Genomic DNA, 17,758 nt, shown 5'->3' with positions numbered 1-17,758 from the left:
TATGGTCTTTGAGAGAGGTGAAGTCAGTGAATGTACAGCGAGGTTGGATGATGAGGAAATGGAAAATGTGAGTACGTTTAGGTACTTGGGTAGTGTGATGAGTAAGGATGGAGGTTTGGAGGCTGAAGTGCTTGAAAGGGTGCAGCAGGGAAGAAAGGTTGCTGGTTCTTCGAAAGCAGTGATAAGAAACAGGGAAGTGAGCATGGAAGTGAAAAAGTTACTACATGACAGTATTATGATACCAACTCTAACGTATGGAAGTGAAGCTTGGACGTTGTTGGAAGGACACAAGTCAAGAGTGAGAGCAGTGGAAATGAGTTATTTAAGAGGAGCCTGTGGAGTCACATGGAGAGACAGGCTGACAATTGAGGATATAAAGGAGCGTTGTGGTGTGGATGTGGATGTGATAGGAAGCATTAGGAGGAATACACTGAGGTGGTTTGGCCATGTGGAGAGGATGGAGGGTGAGAGACTGACAAGGAGAGTGTCTGTGAGTGAGGTGGAGGGGGGGAGAGGGAGGGGGAGGCCGAGGATGAGATGGAGGGATGGATTGGAGAGGTATATGAGAGAGGGGGGTGAGTTGGGAGCAGGGCAGTGAAATGGCAGGGGACAGGGTGACGTGGAGGCGATTTGTTTGTGGCCACCTCGTACGGGATTGAGGCGTCTGGCAATAGATAGATAGACAGATAGAGTTGATGTACCTCCTGCTTGGGTAGCTCAGTGGAAGGTGATGACAGTGATAGACAAGGAGTGATATAGGTTTAACACTGACTTGATCTGACGTCACTGACCGAGTACGATACAAACCTTGGGATGAACTTGTTTGTACAGTGTTAATATAATGGAGTTACAGCGTCTCGATTCCAGACTTCTGAATGTATGAAAATGAATCTTTCACTTGATACAGTTGGTACATTAATTGGTGCAGCTGCATTAGTCTCCCTCCTAAAGGTGCCCCATGAGTTCATACCAAATGAGGAATGGTTTTGATATTTGTTTAGTTGTAGTGTTGTTGTATTTCATAAAGTTATCACCATATTCCAATCTGATGAATAATTGTACTTTCCCCAGGGTGAAGGCTGCTCTCCCTATTGGCAGCAAGGAGAAGGCCCAGTAAGAGTGAGAAATTCGTGTGTGATATTGTGAGTGCATCTGTGTTCGTGTGCCACATCGAACCACCGGTGCGTCCCAGCCTCAGCCTACTGCACCACCTCCAACATAAGCGTACATATTGTCGGTGGCTGGCATTCTCGTGAGTTAGGGAGATTTTCTTACACCTCTTCCTTAACTGTTTTATTTCTGTTGTTGATACAGTAATATCTTCTTGTGTGTTATTTATGCCATCTGTTTCAGTATAACAGATAAATAAATAACATGAAAGAGAATATAAGGTGTAATATGTAAATAAAATTGGTAGGGAAGAGGTGTTCGACGGCCTCGTTAACTGAGGAGAATCTCGGCCAGTGTGCAAGTGACCCTATTTGGGAACCAACTTTGTGTTGTGGCCAAGTGTGCACTGCTGCTCCCTTCTATCACGGTGTATTTTAAGCTGGGAATGTACTGTACTCTATTGTACTGCTGCCATTAATGTTTTGATAGTATGTCAACCTTGTTATTTAACAAAAATTTTATCTTAATATTACAGAGATTATGGAATTAGTGTAATTATAGAGCCTAAATAAACCCAGCAACTATTCATGTGAGGCTTAGGGAGGACTAAACCAATTGATGTGATTCAATGAGACATGTGTTAAGATGACATAGGTGTTGCCAGCTGGTAGTACTGAAGGATAGTGATGCTTGCTGCTGATGCTGATGCTCTACCTATGATCATCTCTTATAAAGATTCTCACCTTTGCTTGCTTGTCTTGGTGTAAGAGTTAGCATTACAGAGTCACTCTGTAATTTGCATGAGGAAGTTCCTTCAGGGGCAAAAGTCTTTTCCATATTCATGCTTGTGTTATGGAGATGGTTGATCGCCTGGCACTGAAATTCACCCTTCTGATGTTTTAGATCAGAGGGATGCATATCATTGCTGAGTCTCCTAACTGTCATTAGTGGATTGTACAACAGATCATGGGGTTTTAGTTTACAAAGATAATTTTCACTTCTTTATACATCTCCCATAACATAACAAATATGGGACCAGAGTTTTAAACCTTGAGTTTGTACGAGACACTGAGGGAAGCACGGGGGCAAAATTCACTGATTTACAGTAAGTTCCCTGCTGTGACTATGACTGATTTATGTAGGAGGAACAAGAGATGTGGGAAGGCTGTGTTTGCCTTTGGTTGTCCTTCCTGTGAAACAAATCGTAAGTTACAGGAGGGAATTAATTGTCTGTGAGTGCTGGCCCAGGACGGTACCCATGCCACACAACCAAGGGTGAGGAAGACTGTGTGACATACAACTCCTCTGTATAGTCATTGCATTATTGTTCTCTGTAGAATAATTCCCTTCTAATTTTAAACCAATAGAACTGTGAAAAGTGTATCAATGCAATCGTGTTTTAAGTTGATGAATAAACCCGTTTCATTTGCTTCAATATGGCTGTATTAAGGTTACTGTAGAATATTGCCAAAACGTGTGAAAGATCTGTCGGTCGTCTCGTCTTCTAAGATCTGTCTTCTTTAATTTATAGAATTGATGCTTTTGATTTTCCATAGACCTGATTTGTGCTGTTCTGACTGCATATACTTTTATAAAACAGTATAAGAGTAGTGATATGATTTTTTTTATATATTTAATCACCTGTAAAATCTATCTGTGTATGAGAAAACCTGCTTCCATTTTGATGTGTGTTCTCTTGTAACTTGTGAAGTGGGCGTCCACCCCTTCAGTGTGGTAATGAATTTTTATGTTATTCCTGCTGCCTCCAAATGATTTTATGCCACTCAGGAAATATCTTGAAGGCTTTTTATGAACCTCAGCGTTCACAGAAGTCGCTACTTAGCGGAATAAAATTGTGAGAAGACAGTAGGGATAAGATGAATTTGTCACTGCAGGGAAGTGGTTAACTAGTGTTGCTTGCCTAAGTTATTTACCACAAAGCTTCAATATATTAAAGCATCATTAACCCTTTCAGATTGATGATGATGATTGTATTTTATTCTTGTTCTCTCCACACGATTCCGAGTTAGATCTGAACTACAGTGGTTAGAGATTGCCTTCCCATTCAGTAAGAGAGGCCGTCCAAAGCTGATGGAAACTGTACAGGCGTAACAAGACAAAATTAGATGATGATGATGATGGAGTCTTCAATTCTGTAATGCCTTTTTACTTTGCTTCTCTTTTCTTATCCAACTCCTGTATTGAAGATCAGTGCTGGATCAGATTCACCCAATTTGAAATGTGTCTTTTAAGCTGAGTAAAATCATATGGAGACAGCAAGCATAAATTGTCAACTATATCATCATACTGAAGGGGTTAACATAGGCTCAGTGATTCAGAGCTTGATAGAGGTCACTGGTTTACTTCTTATATTTCTCTTAATGAAGTTTGGTTTGAAGAAGCATTTATGGAAATCATTTTATGTCTAATGTTTCTCCTAAAGGTAACTGTAAAGCTGCAACCAATACTTTTATTTATATTTGGGTAATGGGTAGAAAATATATATATATAAAAATACATAAAAAATATGTATCAGTTGAAAAGGTTTTCTAAATACCTTAAGTGTTCTTTCATATTGCATACTTTACTGTCACAAACAACAGTAAATTTGCTGTACTATCAAATAAAATATATGATTTACATCTTGATTCATTTGCAGATGATGTTGCCTCACTGTGCACCATCCAACTTAACTCTAGCCATGACATACAAATACTGTATTTTTATTACAAGTAGGTGGGGGTACTCATCACCCACTCACTCAATATAGTGCTGCTTTGGGTGTCTACCCTTTCCTCTCTTCCATCCTTCCTCTTGTTGTTCTTTCCTTCATTGGGAGCACGGTGGTAGGGTGTCAGGCTCGTAATCGTGAGGTTGCGAGTTTGCGCCCCGCCCGGTGGCTGCTGTGCTGGGAGGGGTAGCGCTCTCCTGTAACCCTAGCAGGGCTATATGATCTGATGAGGTCTAGCTCGGGGATTAATCCATCCATCCATCTTTCCTTCATTCTTTCCCTTTCATTTTGCCTAAGGGTGGCTTTACACTCCCTCTTCAGGCTTTCCTTCATTCTTTCCTCTTCCTTCTGCCTGTGGGTGACCCTACACTGAGGGATAAGCCAAATGGTTTCCTGTACACCAGGAAATCATTTACTACACTGGGTGGTAACCATATAACCAACTTATGGCACCTGGTGGTTTAGTGGGTAATTAAGGTGCTCCAATCGGATTGAGACAGTGCGGGTTTACATCCAAGGGATGGTTGGGGTTTATTGCTCATGTACTGCCACTCAGGGATGAGTGAGGCTGGTCACTCTTGTCTTAAATGTCGGGACCAACTTGCCTGGCCCGGGGCTCCTACACTCCTCATGGGGCAACACAGGACTGGATGATGGATGGATGGATTATTACAAGTAATGCTGAACAAGTTTACATTGATCAGGTGGTGGAGATGGACCACTTCACACGGCAGCACCAATATATCCAGGTGACTATGTAGATGAGGAGCCTACATGTGGTGGTGTGTACCCTGGGTAGGATGAGGCAGCTGTGGCATCCACTCATGAGCCAACTTCATATTTCCCTGCACCTTGCCACAGGAAGGACTCTGGTCTGACCCTAGTGAGGTGCTGACTAACAAAAGAAGGCATCGGTTCCTTACACGGCGTATGTCCTGTACCTGCAGGATGGCCCACTGAACCAGTTACTATTGATGACTCGGCTCAGCCAGACAGACTGGGGTTATGCAACAACTACAAACATTCCTTAACTCCTCCCTATCACCAAAAAGAACGATTGTGGACTGTGGCAGAGGGGCAGTTAAAGCCTACAGTCCACCAGGTTCATGTCTAAGTGAGCCTGGGGCCACGACAGTGATCAAGATAAGCCTTGGGCAAAGAAAAACATTAAAAACTATATGGTTTGCTTTCTGACTGAGACAAACTTTGTGTTATTCCAACTTACAACAGATGCTTTTGGTCCACAAACTTCACAGCTAAACGGCTAACTTGGAGGCAGCTTATATCATGATCGCTGAACTTTTTGTCACCTGGAGATCCGGTGGTTAGGACAGAATGCCTCAACTGGAGTGCTGGCCTTGTACTGGTGTGATCCACAACAGGAGACGGAGGTGGCAATGGAAGTAGGCTGGCCATCTATCCTTAACTGTACTGGACTAAGCTAACCTAGTCTTAGGTCCTTCACCTTCAAAGATGTAAAACAGGATTGCCTGTAACTAATATTTTATATCACATATGCAATACTCTATTTCAAAATGTTTTATTGATTTATACAAGTGTATTTTTACATTTTCTGGAAGTCAACCTAACATCTAATCATTTGTACCATTGGCTGTACATAACAATAATGAACTATATTACAAGATCAGTAAAGATCATTCGTATGACAAAGAAATAAAAGGAATACTGTACACTGCCTCACTCAGCTCATTGTTGTGGGTTTCATTTTGCTCTTGCTGTCTCATAATTATATTCAACTTAGTCTTTTTGGGCTGGAGGGTTAGATGAAGCCTTAACACGTCCCTTCAACACAAACGCCCTCACCTAAATTTAACCCAACACTCTGGCAGCAGCGATAATACAATGAAAATGATGTACTCGAAGTGAAGGAAGGCTATATAAACTCTAACACTAGTGAAAACCTATGAGATCATTTAATGGTTCAATTGGATTACCCGATTTTCATTTCTTGCTGCTGCCACACACTTGCTTGGCTTCAGAGAGCATTACAGTGGTGAAGCGGGTAATGAAGGCTATGGTTTGTATTCTCATTGGGTAAGGAAGCTCCCTAACACCTTTTCCTAAGTGACTTATTTTGCTTATTACACCTTACTGTCCTATTCTATGTTACATATATCCTAACACTGCCATACTGTGCATAAATAACAGGATATTTACCAGTCATATCCAAAAATAAATCTCTATGGAAGTGATGTCAGGCAGCCTCTGTACCCAATGGGAATACAGGCCTATACTGAACCCCCTCCAGTACAAAGTCTCTAAACTGATGACGTCCCATGTCGGCAGGAAAGAGAAAAATAGACAATTGATAAGGTCCACCACTTCAACATGACACCTCTCACTTTGCAAACAATCACAGAATACAGTACAGTGGAGTATAAGAGATGCCATGGTAGGGATGGGGTTAAAATGGCCTATGCTTGTCAGTTAAACATTCCTAACATTTGCAGTCAGTAGTTCCTTTACACCCTCTCAGCTTGCTATCCTATAATCATCATCTCCAATGCCTTGTCCTCTGCCCTTAATTGGGATGGGCATGACAGAACCATCTCCAGGCCACTTTATGCTAACATCTTGCTTCACTCACATCCTCCTCCTCCCTCACAATGACTCCTATGCAAGCATGTTGGAATCCTGCTTTTTAATTCTGACACCTCTACCCAGGGCCAAGCAGCATCCAGGTACACATGCAAAAGAACCACTGACTACAACTGAACATAGACAAGATACAGCTGCTCCTCTACTTAAAAATGTAACTGGGATCCAGGGTAGTTGAAAGTGATTGATATTCAAGGTAAAATATATACAAATCATTAGTGAATATATGTACACAGGCAGAAACTGAAATACCATTGTTTCAGCAACTTTATAAATGCTTCTCCAAAATAAAAAGAGAGTTTTCGAAAGTGTAAACATGGGAACAACTGTACGTGAGATACTGTATTGAGATTATCACAGAGATTATCTATAGAGGAAGAAAACTACGGAACACAAATGCCAGTCCGAAATACCTTGACTCTAACACAGGGACTCAATTGGGGGTGACCTTCTGTGCCTTGGAGAACTCAGCCAGCAGTGTTGTGAAGTGATCCAGAGAACAGTTGGTGCGGATGGCCTCAGGGTCGAAGTGGGTGCGACTGGCTTTGTACTTGGCACGTCTGAGTTGCTCCACCACCTTGTTGATTTTGCCAAGATCGTGACCTGCATATAAAACACACTATCAGGGCTGCCTTTATTATTATTATTATTGTTATACGTACGGTTCTAGTGCTGTATGGAAGTGTGTACATTATATACCCTTATCAAGACTCCTATGCTCCTTCTGCAATACTACGGCTGAACAATGAATGGATAGATAGTAGTAGCAGCAGTAATAATAATCCATGCATCCATCTAGTAGTAGTAGCAGTAGTAATAATAATAATAGAGTGATAACCATTGCTAGCCGTACCTTTTGGTGAGTGTCGGTGTAGGTTGAAATAGAACGCAGGCGATCTCAACACAGGCTGCTCCACCTTCAAACGTTTGGGTGATCTCTCTATATCAGTGTCCTCCAGTGACTGATAAGACTGACCCAGTGACTGATACGACTGACTCAGCGACTGGTATGACTGACCGTGTAGATCCTCCTCCTCTTCCTCCTCCTCCTCCGCCACCTCTGTGCTGTCCTCGTGTCCCTCCAGAAGCGTGTTCTCCTTATCCACGCTGACGTCACTGCTGGGGTAGTCTTTGCACCCCGCCTCACTCACTATTGTCTGAGGACAGGAAGAAAACACTGACTTGACGTGGATGTGTTGGAATAAAAGTACTCTGAGATGGTCTGCCCTTGTTGAGAGAATGAAGACAGAGAGACTGACTAGGAGTGTTGATATTGCTGCTTAAAACTCCTCTCTGTTTGGCCAAGCAGACCCATCAACCACAGGTAAGCAAGTGGTTCTGTGGTGCCGTCCAACCATGAAGAGATCCAGCACCCCATTATGTTCTTTTCCATGACAAGGTACAGAAAAATAATGAGGTGGTTTGGCTCCTGGGTGTATGCTGCAGCTGCTCCACCCAGGGTACACAGTGTCACAAGGAGACTGTGAGTGCGGGGGAGGGGAAGACTGAATATGAGGTTGAGGGAAAGAAGGGGATTAAGGACTGGAAGGAAAAGAGGGATAAAGTACAGTGAGAGGGGAACACTGAAGATGCTGTGGAGGAGAGGGAGACCAGGGATTGGGTGGGGAGCTATATGAATGAGGGTGGTGTGGGGTGGGGGGAGGGCTGCGTGAGGGTGGAAATCTGGGTGTGAAGTGATTGATTGTGGCCACACCCTCTAGGATTATGGCATCACACTTGACACATTAAAAGACAGGAACAGAGGTAGGTGACACTTGTTTGTATGAGGGTAGTTGTGTGTGTGTGTGTGTGTGTGTGTGTGTGTGTGTGTGTGTGTGTGTGTGTGTGTGTGTGTGTGTGTGTGTGTGTGTGTGTGTGTGTGTGTGTGTGTGTGTGTGTGTGTGTGTGTGTGTGTGTGTGTGTGTGTGTGTGTGTGTGTGTGTGTGTGTGTGTGTGTGTGTGTGTGTGTGTGTGTGTGTGTGTGTGTGTGTGTGTGTGTGTGTGTGTGTGTGTGTGTGTGTGTGTGTGTGTGTGTGTGTGTGTGTGTGTGTGTGTGTGTGTGTGTGTGTGTGTGTGTGTGTGTGTGTGTGTGTGTGTGTGTGTGTGTGTGTGTGTGTGTGTGTGTGTGTGTGTGTGTGTGTGTGTGTGTGTGTGTGTGTGTGTGTGTGTGTGTGTGTGTGTGTGTGTGTGTGTGTGTGTGTGTGTGTGTGTGTGTGTGTGTGTGTGTGTGTGTGTGTGTGTGTGTGTGTGTGTGTGTGTGTGTGTGTGTGTGTGTGTGTGTGTGTGTGTGTGTGTGTGTGTGTGTGTGTGTGTGTGTGTGTGTGTGTGTGTGTGTGTGTGTGTGTGTGTGTGTGTGTGTGTGTGTGTGTGTGTGTGTGTGTGTGTGTGTGTGTGTGTGTGTGTGTGTGTGTGTGTGTGTGTGTGTGTGTGTGTGTGTGTGTGTGTGTGTGTGTGTGTGTGTGTGTGTGTGTGTGTGTGTGTGTGTGTGTGTGTGTGTGTGTGTGTGTGTGTGTGTGTGTGTGTGTGTGTGTGTGTGTGTGTGCGTGCGTGCGTGCGTGCGTGCGCGCGCTCGAGGTGCTGCTTCATGACTTGAGTAAATCTATGGTAAAAGGATCATGAGTCACATCACACTACACCAAACCCAGCTGTACTGGATTGATGTACAGGAGAGTGGAATAAATGAAGAGAGACAGACACCAAGGAGGAGGTGGAGGGGGAGAGAGATAAAGGCCAGAGGAAGAACAAGAATGACAGTGGAGAAAGACAGAGACACCATGGATGAGGTACAGGGAGAGATATCAAGGCTAGATGGAGGGAGAGAGATATAAAGGCTAGATGGAGGGAGAGAGATATAAAGGCTAGATGGAGGGAGAGAGATATCAAGGCTAGATGGAGGGAGAGAGATATCAAGGCTAGATGGAGGGAGAGAGATATCAAGGCTAGATGGAGGGAGAGAGATATCAAGGCTAGATGGAGGGAGAGAGAGATATAAAGGCAAGATAGAGAATGAATATGAGTGGTATGCGGAGGGATGGCAGCCTAAATGCATGGGTACCAACAAAAAACGTACCTGTAGTAGACTGATAACTTTGTGTGAGAGGTGGAGGTTTGTGGCGTGGGTGAGCATATCCTGACAGAAGCACGGATCAAATATTTCATCACACCACACCGGACCCAGCTCCACCGCCACCTTGCCTCTGCTCTTGCTGCGGCACAAACATGACAGCAGCGAGTACGGTTGTTCTGCCGAGAAAAAAACAAAACAAACGATATTATTGCGCTTTCTGACACCTCCAATTTCTTTAGGTCTGGTTGGACAATTTTTGTCTTTTGGTTTGGTTAATTTTGAGTTTGTTCAGATGTCATTTTGCTGCCCTCCCCCCAGCCCACACCTCCCTCTCTCATATACCAGTACCTCTCCACTCCATCCCTCCATCTCCTCAGTCTCCCCCTCCCTCTCCCCCCCTCCACCTCACTCATACACTCTCCTTGTTAGTCTATCATTCTGCACCCTCTCCATCCCTCCATCTCATCCTCAGTCTCCACCTCCCTCTCCCCCATCCACCTCACTCACATACACTCCTTGTTAGTCTCTCTACACCCTCTCCACTCCATTCCTCCATCTCTTTCTCAGTCTTCCCCTCCCTCTCCCCTCCACCACTCTCTGTTAGTTTCATTCTCCACTCCATCTCTCCATCTCATCCTCAGCCTCCCCCTCCCTCTTGCCTCCTCCACCTCACTCACTCTCCTTGTTAGTCTCTCTGCCAGGCCACACATCAACTCACCGATGGGGTATACAGTCTCAGGGTAGAATGCCCTGTCCTCGCACATACAGCAGTGTATGATGCGTCGGATTTTGCGTACGCACTTATTGGCAGCGGACGGACCACGCACCACACGCACCACCACTGTGATGAAACTCTTCAGCGCCACACAGCACAACACCTCTATGCCCTTGTTGCATTTGGCTGCTGCTCTGTAAAGACATAAGGACATCATCACCATCTCCATGATGATGACAGAGGTAGAGATACACTTATGAGAGAGAGATATGGAGATATAAACAGAAGGATGAAGGTACTGTAAAGAGATACACACATGAGAGAGATATATAGGAAGATATAAACAGGATGATGCAGACAGAGATACACACATGAGAGAGATACAGGAAGAAATACATATAGTACACAGATACACAAACATCCCAACAGACGACCCTAAACCAACCTTACAACACTAGCCAGTACAAGTCTCGCTGCCAGCTCTTTTGCGTACGAAGTTTTAACGACGTAACCACCGTAATTCCTTAGGGTGACATCCGTGGCCTTTCCATACAGCGCAGCGTCATCAGTCGAAGTTACGACCAAGATGCCGTGTTTGGGAATGTTGCGAAAAGCCGCGTCGAGATATGGCACTGACGAACCATAGCAGTCCAGGAATCTGTTGGCAAGATGAGGTATTTTAGATAATTGTCAATCATCATCCATTACCATCATCAATCATCATCCATCCACTATCATCATGACCCCATAGAAGCAGAAGCCTACATGCAGTCAATGGGTCTTCTAGGCTAAGCACACCAGGCATGACCAACAACAAACACAACAACTACAGGGATTTTGTGGAACTTTAGAAGGCCAGGATTCTGTTGGCAAATGTCATTATTACAACACAGTTTATTATTCCTTCTTACAGTGGACACAGCACCCATCTACCTACACACACACCACTCTTCTGTCCAACTCTTTAATTTGGAAGCAACTGATACTCTGTCCTTCATCTATGCAATTAGTAATTTCTGCAACTGTCTTCCTTAACCTGTCTTTCCCCCTTCCAAACACCTATAATCACATAAATGCAGAGTCTAGTCATCTCGTGCTGAACAATATCGATGTTGGCTCTACTTTTTCTTGATGACAGCAATTTCCATATGTAAGCTGCAAGCCTTTGTTTTTAATTCTTTCCCATTAAAAAAAAAAAAAAGACAATTTCCCACCTAAGGATGGCTGAGTCCAGAGTTAACGTGGAAGCTCTAACAGACAAATTATTTATGTAGGACACTACACACTTAAAAGGGTATATTATGGTACTCCTTTTAATCCTGCAGGGTATAAAGCTGTTGTCCTGACTCTTGCTACTGCCACATCACTTTATTCAGCCTTGGAAAGATCTCTTGTAGTGATGGTCTTCAAAACAACATTAGCTTTAGACAGCGCTCTTGCAATGATGGGCATAAAAACTATCTATCTATTTATCTATTGCCAGACACCTTAATCCTGTAAGGGGTGGCCACAGACAAATCGCCTCCATGTCACCCTGTCCTCTGCCATTTCCCTGCCCTGCTCCCAGCCCACATCCCCCTTTCTCATATACCTCTCCACTCCATCCCTCCATATCATCCTCAGTCTCCCCATCCTTCTCCACCCCTCCACCTCACCCACATACGCTCTCCTCATTAGTCTCGCTCTCCATCCTCTCCACACGGCCATACAAAATACAAAAAGCTAATAATACGGCACATGAATTAGCACAAAAGTCTCCTGTCTCTCTGCCCACAAACCCCATAATTCCTGAACCATCTATCTATCTATCTATTGCCAGACGCCTTAATCCCATAAGGGGTGGCCACAAACAAACTGCCTCCATGTCGCCCTGTCCCCCGCCATTTCACTGCCCTGCTCCCAACTCATCCCACCCTCTCTCATATACCTCTCCACTCCATCCCTCCACCTCATCCTTGGCCTCCCCCTCCCTCTCTCCCCCTCCACTTACTCACATACTGGTGCACTCTCCTAAACCAACTTACACAAAATCAAAAGGTCTCTGATGCAGGAGTACGCTGACATCTTCTGTGGTCACTTCTACTTGTAAATTATTTGATGCAGCGTTCTCTTTTATCCTCTGTGATGCTGCTGGTAACTGGTCATTGATTACAACTGAAGCCTGTGACAGAAGACATAGAGAATAAGTGTACTTTAGTTAACAAGTGGATTGTTGAAGGGTTAGTGCCCCTCCCTGTAAAACAACTAACTCAAAGACAAAGACAGATAGATAGACAGGCAGATACTGTACTGTAAACAGACTGACAAACAGACAGACAGATGGACAGACAGATACATGAACCTTGCAAGTTGATTTTGTTGAATTTTCTGTTATGGTGTTTTTTCCTCTACATTTATTTTTCCACATTCACCCAACCACCTGACAAACATCCCAATAAATATGACTTATAACACAGCCACTATGATTCTCCACAAATTATTTCAGCAGCCGGGTCTTAACAGCCAATGCCATTCTTCACTGGTGACACAAATGAAAGCAATATTGCGATGGGTAGTGTATGTATGAATCATAATGTAAGATCAACTGTGGATGTGATTCCCTCTACTGCATGACCCATAAGCTATGTATGTACAGCCAGACATCATAATCTCTTAAGGAGTGGCCATTTGTCTTTGAGTTACAGTATCGGTGGTTGATTTACAGTCTGGATTTAGCACCATGTGATTTCTATCTTTTAACCACAGTAAAAGCATATTTATGGACATCACTATGGTTCTAATTAAAAATAATAATAATAATAAAATAAAATAAAATGAACGCTGACAACAGACTGAAGAAAAAGTACTGGCAAGTTAAATAATCATGATGGCTTTGTAAAGTCTGACCTCACACTGGGTGACTGGGTGTGGAAAAACTACATGGAATAAGAGCATTTTGTTGGAAAGTGTTCGTATTTAACAGCATTTACCTCGGTACATGCAATGCTGACTTAGGAGGGTGCATGCATTACTTTTCACTGCATTGTGAATAATTACAGTAAATGTTTCATGTGGTTTCCTACAGGCAATGTGGCCATTAAACTTTTCCTTTGTTCACTTTACCATGCTTACAGTGGGTTGGCAATTTACCTTTGGTACCTGTCGAGCCCATGCCAGTCCTGCTACCCCCGTGGCACCCAGGGCATCCAGACACCTGACCTGGTCGTTGGTGCAGTGACCTGACTCAGTGTACGCTGCCAAGGCACAGATTACCACAGACCTGTACACCACAAACACATTACTTATCACCACCACTGTTGTTCTGGTGGCATTGGCAATAGCTACACATCAACCTGAAAGACAACACACTGCACCTGCCCTACTGGAATCCACATTACTCCATTCAGGGTACAGTGTGTGGGATATCTGTACCTGCACACTGGTGGTACAGGGATATGCCAGTGTCAATGTGTGAAAGCATCTCTACGCCTGCATCAGAGGAGCCTAACTAAAGTACACATGTCTACCTTCCTGAAGATATCCTAACATAAACACGAGAAGACTGCCTTAACTCTCCGTACACTTACAACACACACTACCACCAGGCTTTACACACACACAAACATGCTAGTTACAAGGATCACTGTGCTGCACTTCTTTACCTTCATACACAAAGGCATCATCAGAATTCCCAGATGTAATGCAGAATATTGCAACTTTTTCCATACCTGTGATGTGAATCTGGGCCGCTGACAAATGGGATTTAGAGATGGCATTGAAATTGCTACAGGAAATTTCTCTGCAGCTTACTGAGGTCTTAAATGTCAAAATAAATGAAAAAAACAAAAAAAGAAACAGGATATTTATAATGAAATCTGTATTATCACAAGTAATGGTTGGTGTACATTCCCATAGCGTCTTCTGACTTCAGAAACCTTCATCACAAGCAGAGATGGTGAAATATTAAGTGATCTTTTATTATCTTTGAGAAACATACCAAACCTCTCACAACTTCAGAATATCAGCCAAGAGAAGAAAGTGGGAATTAGGAGTGAAACGTTCAGCAACTTACCATCCCCGGAAAGCTGGGGTAAATGTTCACCTCGATAAAGTCAGCCAAGAGCCCCAATGACCCTCAAGCTATGAGGTGTTTTGATTACTGTATAAGAACTTAGTCCGATCAGCCCCTCGTGTCCGATAAATGCATTTGGGTACACTGAAGTTTATTATATTGAGGTTTTACTGTATCTGACAACCTAAAGTCTGTTATATTGAGGTTTTACTGTATCTGACAACCTAAAGTCCATTGTATCGAGGTTTTACTGTATCTGACAACCTAAAGTCCGTTATATCGAGGTTTTACTGTATCTGACAAACTGAAGTGCGTTATATCGAGGTTTTACTGTATCTGACAACCTAAAGTCCGTTATATCGAGGTTTTACTGTATCTGACAAACTGAAGTGCGTTATATCGAGGTTTTACTGTATCTGACAAACTGAAGTGCGTTATATCGAGGTTTTACTGTATCTGACAACCTAAAGTCCGTTATATCGAGGTTTTACTGTATCTGACAAACTGAAGTGCGTTATATCGAGGTTTTACTGTATCTGACAAACTGAAGTGCGTTATATCGAGGTTTTACTGTATCTGACAAACTGAAGTGCGTTATATCGAGGTTTTACTGTATCTGACAAACTGAAGTGCGTTATATCGAGGTTTTACTGTATCTGACAAACTGAAGTGCGTTATATCGAGGTTTCACTGTATCTGACAAACTGAAGTGCGTTATATCGAGGTTTCACTGTATCTGACAAACTGAAGTGCGTTATATCGAGGTTTCACTGTATCTGACAAACTGAAGTGCATTATATCGAGGTTTTACTGTATCTGACTGAAACTGTTTTTGCCACAAGTTGTCATCGTTTTAGGGGACAGGGAGGGTGCTGGGCAAATTTTTGGAAATACACACAAGTAACGGACACTGAAATTAATATGCTGATTGTTGAATTTAAGCAATTCTACGCAATTTTTCTTATAATCATTCATCACACATGATTATTTTTTTTATTTTTAATATTTTTTAATTGCCAGACGCCATAATCCCGTAAGGGGTGGCCATTTGACTCAAGTTACATGCTCCCTACTTGTGAACAAGTGGGTTGGTGGAGGGTTAGTGCCCCTCCCCTTAAAACAAATAACTCAAAGTCATGTGGCCACCCCTTAAGGGATTATGGCGTCTGGCAATAGATAGATAGATAGATATTTGTTTTATGGGAAGGGGCACTAAACCTCCACCAACCCGCTTGTTGACACGTAGGGAGCACGTACGGTTTGGTTATATGGTTACCACCCAGCGTTACAGTACATAAATAAGGAGATGGGAGGGGGGGGTCTCCAGCTCCTATCTTCATCTTTCATTCCATCTAACTTAACCTAATCTATCTTAACCTAAACTAATTAAATTTTGTTTGGACGTAAATTCAATAACAGATGGGGCCATGAACTGAACGGTACATTTTTACAAGTGGACAATACACCCCCCAGGTAGTGCAATATATTTTTCTGGCAGTTTTTGATGCGATTTGAATGTTTCTGACCTTCATTTTTGTCGGAAATGCCCCTCACCGAACACAATAAAACTAACCCAACCAAACCCAACATACCTAACCTATCTTAGGGGAGTAATAATCAATTTCCGAATGGGGTAAGGGGGGTTATTTGTCATCCTTAGGGACTATACTATATGATAATGGTGCTAATATTCCAAAACTGCATATTGTCCACTTGTAAAATAATACCAAGTGAACTACCCTCACTCCCACTCCTTATCCACTTCTAAAAAGTGCATTTGCAACAGATACACAAGAAAAATGAAAACTGCATAAACTAAATAATGAACACATGAATTTCACTCTATGTTGGCTGGGTGTAATTCAGAAATAATACTGTGAGCTGAAGGATGTTTGAATAACCAGGCAGTGGAGGTGCTGGCAATGCTGGGCCATATTATTTTTTTATTCATTTGTTTTCCTTGTTCTATTAAACAGAAAAAAAAATCTGCCAGCACGTGAAGGCTTCCTTGGACACTACCAGCTAAGCAGTCAACCTATTACAAGACCACCATTGTTAGCCACTATGCATTTGCTAGGAGTGGTGTTCCCAGCTGCATATAACCTACTAATAACTAAGCAGAATTAAATTAAACAAGATATCGTCGCTGTCACGAGGTCAAACCCAGTGGACAATCCTAACAACTACTAAAATCAGTCAGCATACCTGTTTAATATCATCTCGGAATTGAACATCACCTCATTCTTCTTAGGAGCCTGGATGGTTCCTTTGATGTTGATTCTCACGCCATGCTCCTCAATTTCCTCGGTCATGGTCACAAACTCGTCTATTTCCTGCCTCCTCACTTCAAAATTGTTGTTGATGGTTTTGTTATGACGGAGAAGGCAGGCTTGGACACCATTGCCAAGGTTATAATTACATACCGCTAAACTTGCTCGGATGTCCTGCTAAAGTGTCTCTCAGGAAAGAAATGCCTAAAAAATCGCGAGAAACGTTAAAGAAGTCTCTATAATATCCCTAGAGCATCATTACAACCTTGTGAAAATACCTACAATATGGCTTAATTCTAAGATATCCCTAGAGCATCACTACAACCTTGTGAAAATACCTATAATATGGCTTAATTCTAGGATATCCCTAGAGCATCACTACAACCTTGTGAAAATACCTATAATATGGCTTAATTTCTTGTAGTTAGATGCCAAATATCATGGCTAAATGAAGTGAGGAATTCAAGATGTAACGGGAATAATGCTAAGTTGGCAACTTGGTCCCCAATTTAAAAGTGTCGTACTACCCACAAAATTGTTGCATTATTTAGTATATATCGTCCCTTCATGTTCTTCATTATAGAGTCTTAGTCAAACTATTTTAATCTCAATAAACTTTTCCATATGCGTGTGTAGTGAAGTGAATGTTTATTTAGTTAATGGGAGTGAATGAAGCTATCACAACAGTACTGTGATAATTTTTTGGTTATTACTTTAATTCTTTAGGTCATAGGTCAAAAATATTGATATTGTTAGCTTTTTTTCTTCATTTCAGCTTAGCAAAGGAATTTATAACAAAGTCTGATATGTTGACAAGTTGGGATTATGTTTTGGAGGGTCCAGGGAAGTGTGCGTCTGAGGATTGTTTGTTTCTCTCCTATTTATTGGTGAGTAATGTGCCAGTTATGTTATTTACAGTGTTGAGATAGACTGCAGCAAACAGGGTTTAATGTGAATTATGTACTAGTACCTATCAAATCTCTGATATAGTATTAAGAAGCTGTGTTATGTTAACTTCAGAGCCAGAGGAAGTGTAAACCGTGAATATTTACGGTCGTATTTGTTGGTCAGTGCTTCTAACATCCCCTGGGTGACTTTTTCTGAAATTAAAAAAAAGGAGCAGTAATGTCAGCCACTGTCTTTTCCCATGGGCTACACTTGTATAAATTTTCCATTGGCAGTTCAGGGCAAAAAA

At 42.6% G+C, this 17,758-nt stretch overlaps 3 protein-coding genes across 6 annotated transcripts in view; 1 reads left to right on the top strand and 2 right to left on the bottom strand.

Moving 5' to 3' along the window:
• Rtnl1 (reticulon) overlaps nucleotides 1–3,750 on the top strand; it is a 59,100-nt gene extending 55,350 nt beyond the window's left edge. For all 4 annotated transcript variants that reach the window (XM_080280076.1, XM_080280077.1, XM_080280079.1 and 1 more), the window contains one exon: nucleotides 1,072–3,750. In XM_080280076.1, coding sequence (XP_080136202.1) covers nucleotides 1,072–1,117 — 46 coding nt within the window. In that variant the 3' untranslated portion in view covers nucleotides 1,118–3,750. The remainder of the gene's footprint in view (nucleotides 1–1,071) is intronic.
• Nucleotides 1–17,758, bottom strand: part of LOC145409769 (uncharacterized) — a 265,348-nt gene that overhangs the window by 210,955 nt on the left and 36,635 nt on the right. The window lies entirely within an intron of this gene.
• LOC145409783 (tRNA (guanine(27)-N(2))-dimethyltransferase-like) lies at nucleotides 5,428–16,658 on the bottom strand. Its single transcript, XM_080280088.1, has 8 exons — nucleotides 16,499–16,658; nucleotides 13,372–13,501; nucleotides 12,267–12,403; nucleotides 10,688–10,900; nucleotides 10,246–10,436; nucleotides 9,531–9,703; nucleotides 7,314–7,617; nucleotides 5,428–7,063 (listed from the first exon to the last, which is right to left on the bottom strand). The coding sequence occupies exons 1-8, from the start codon at nucleotides 16,603–16,605 to the stop codon at nucleotides 6,894–6,896; spliced, it is 1,425 nt and encodes a 474-aa protein (XP_080136214.1). The 5' UTR covers nucleotides 16,606–16,658; the 3' UTR covers nucleotides 5,428–6,893.

The sequence above is a fragment of the Coenobita brevimanus genome, chromosome 83, assembly GCF_032717465.1.
Source record: "Coenobita brevimanus isolate Jiangsu-jjx chromosome 83, ASM3271746v2, whole genome shotgun sequence".
Lineage (NCBI taxonomy): Eukaryota > Metazoa > Arthropoda > Malacostraca > Decapoda > Coenobitidae > Coenobita > Coenobita brevimanus.
The sequence above is the reverse complement of the archived record's forward strand: the minus strand, read 5'-3'. Positions and strand labels throughout refer to the sequence as shown.

Bases quoted from the DNA above. Each gene is read 5' to 3' on its own strand.
- LOC145409783 (XM_080280088.1), bottom strand. From the start codon at position 16,605: ATGACCGAGGAAATTGAGGAGCATGGCGTGAGAATCAACATCAAAGGA. The intron at 7,618-9,530 runs GTACGTTTTTTG...TCCTGTCCTCAG, and splicing joins AAGTTATCAGTCTACTACAG to ACAATAGTGAGTGAGGCGGG. The intron at 7,064-7,313 runs GTACGGCTAGCA...TTTTATATGCAG, and splicing joins ACACCGACACTCACCAAAAG to GTCACGATCTTGGCAAAATC.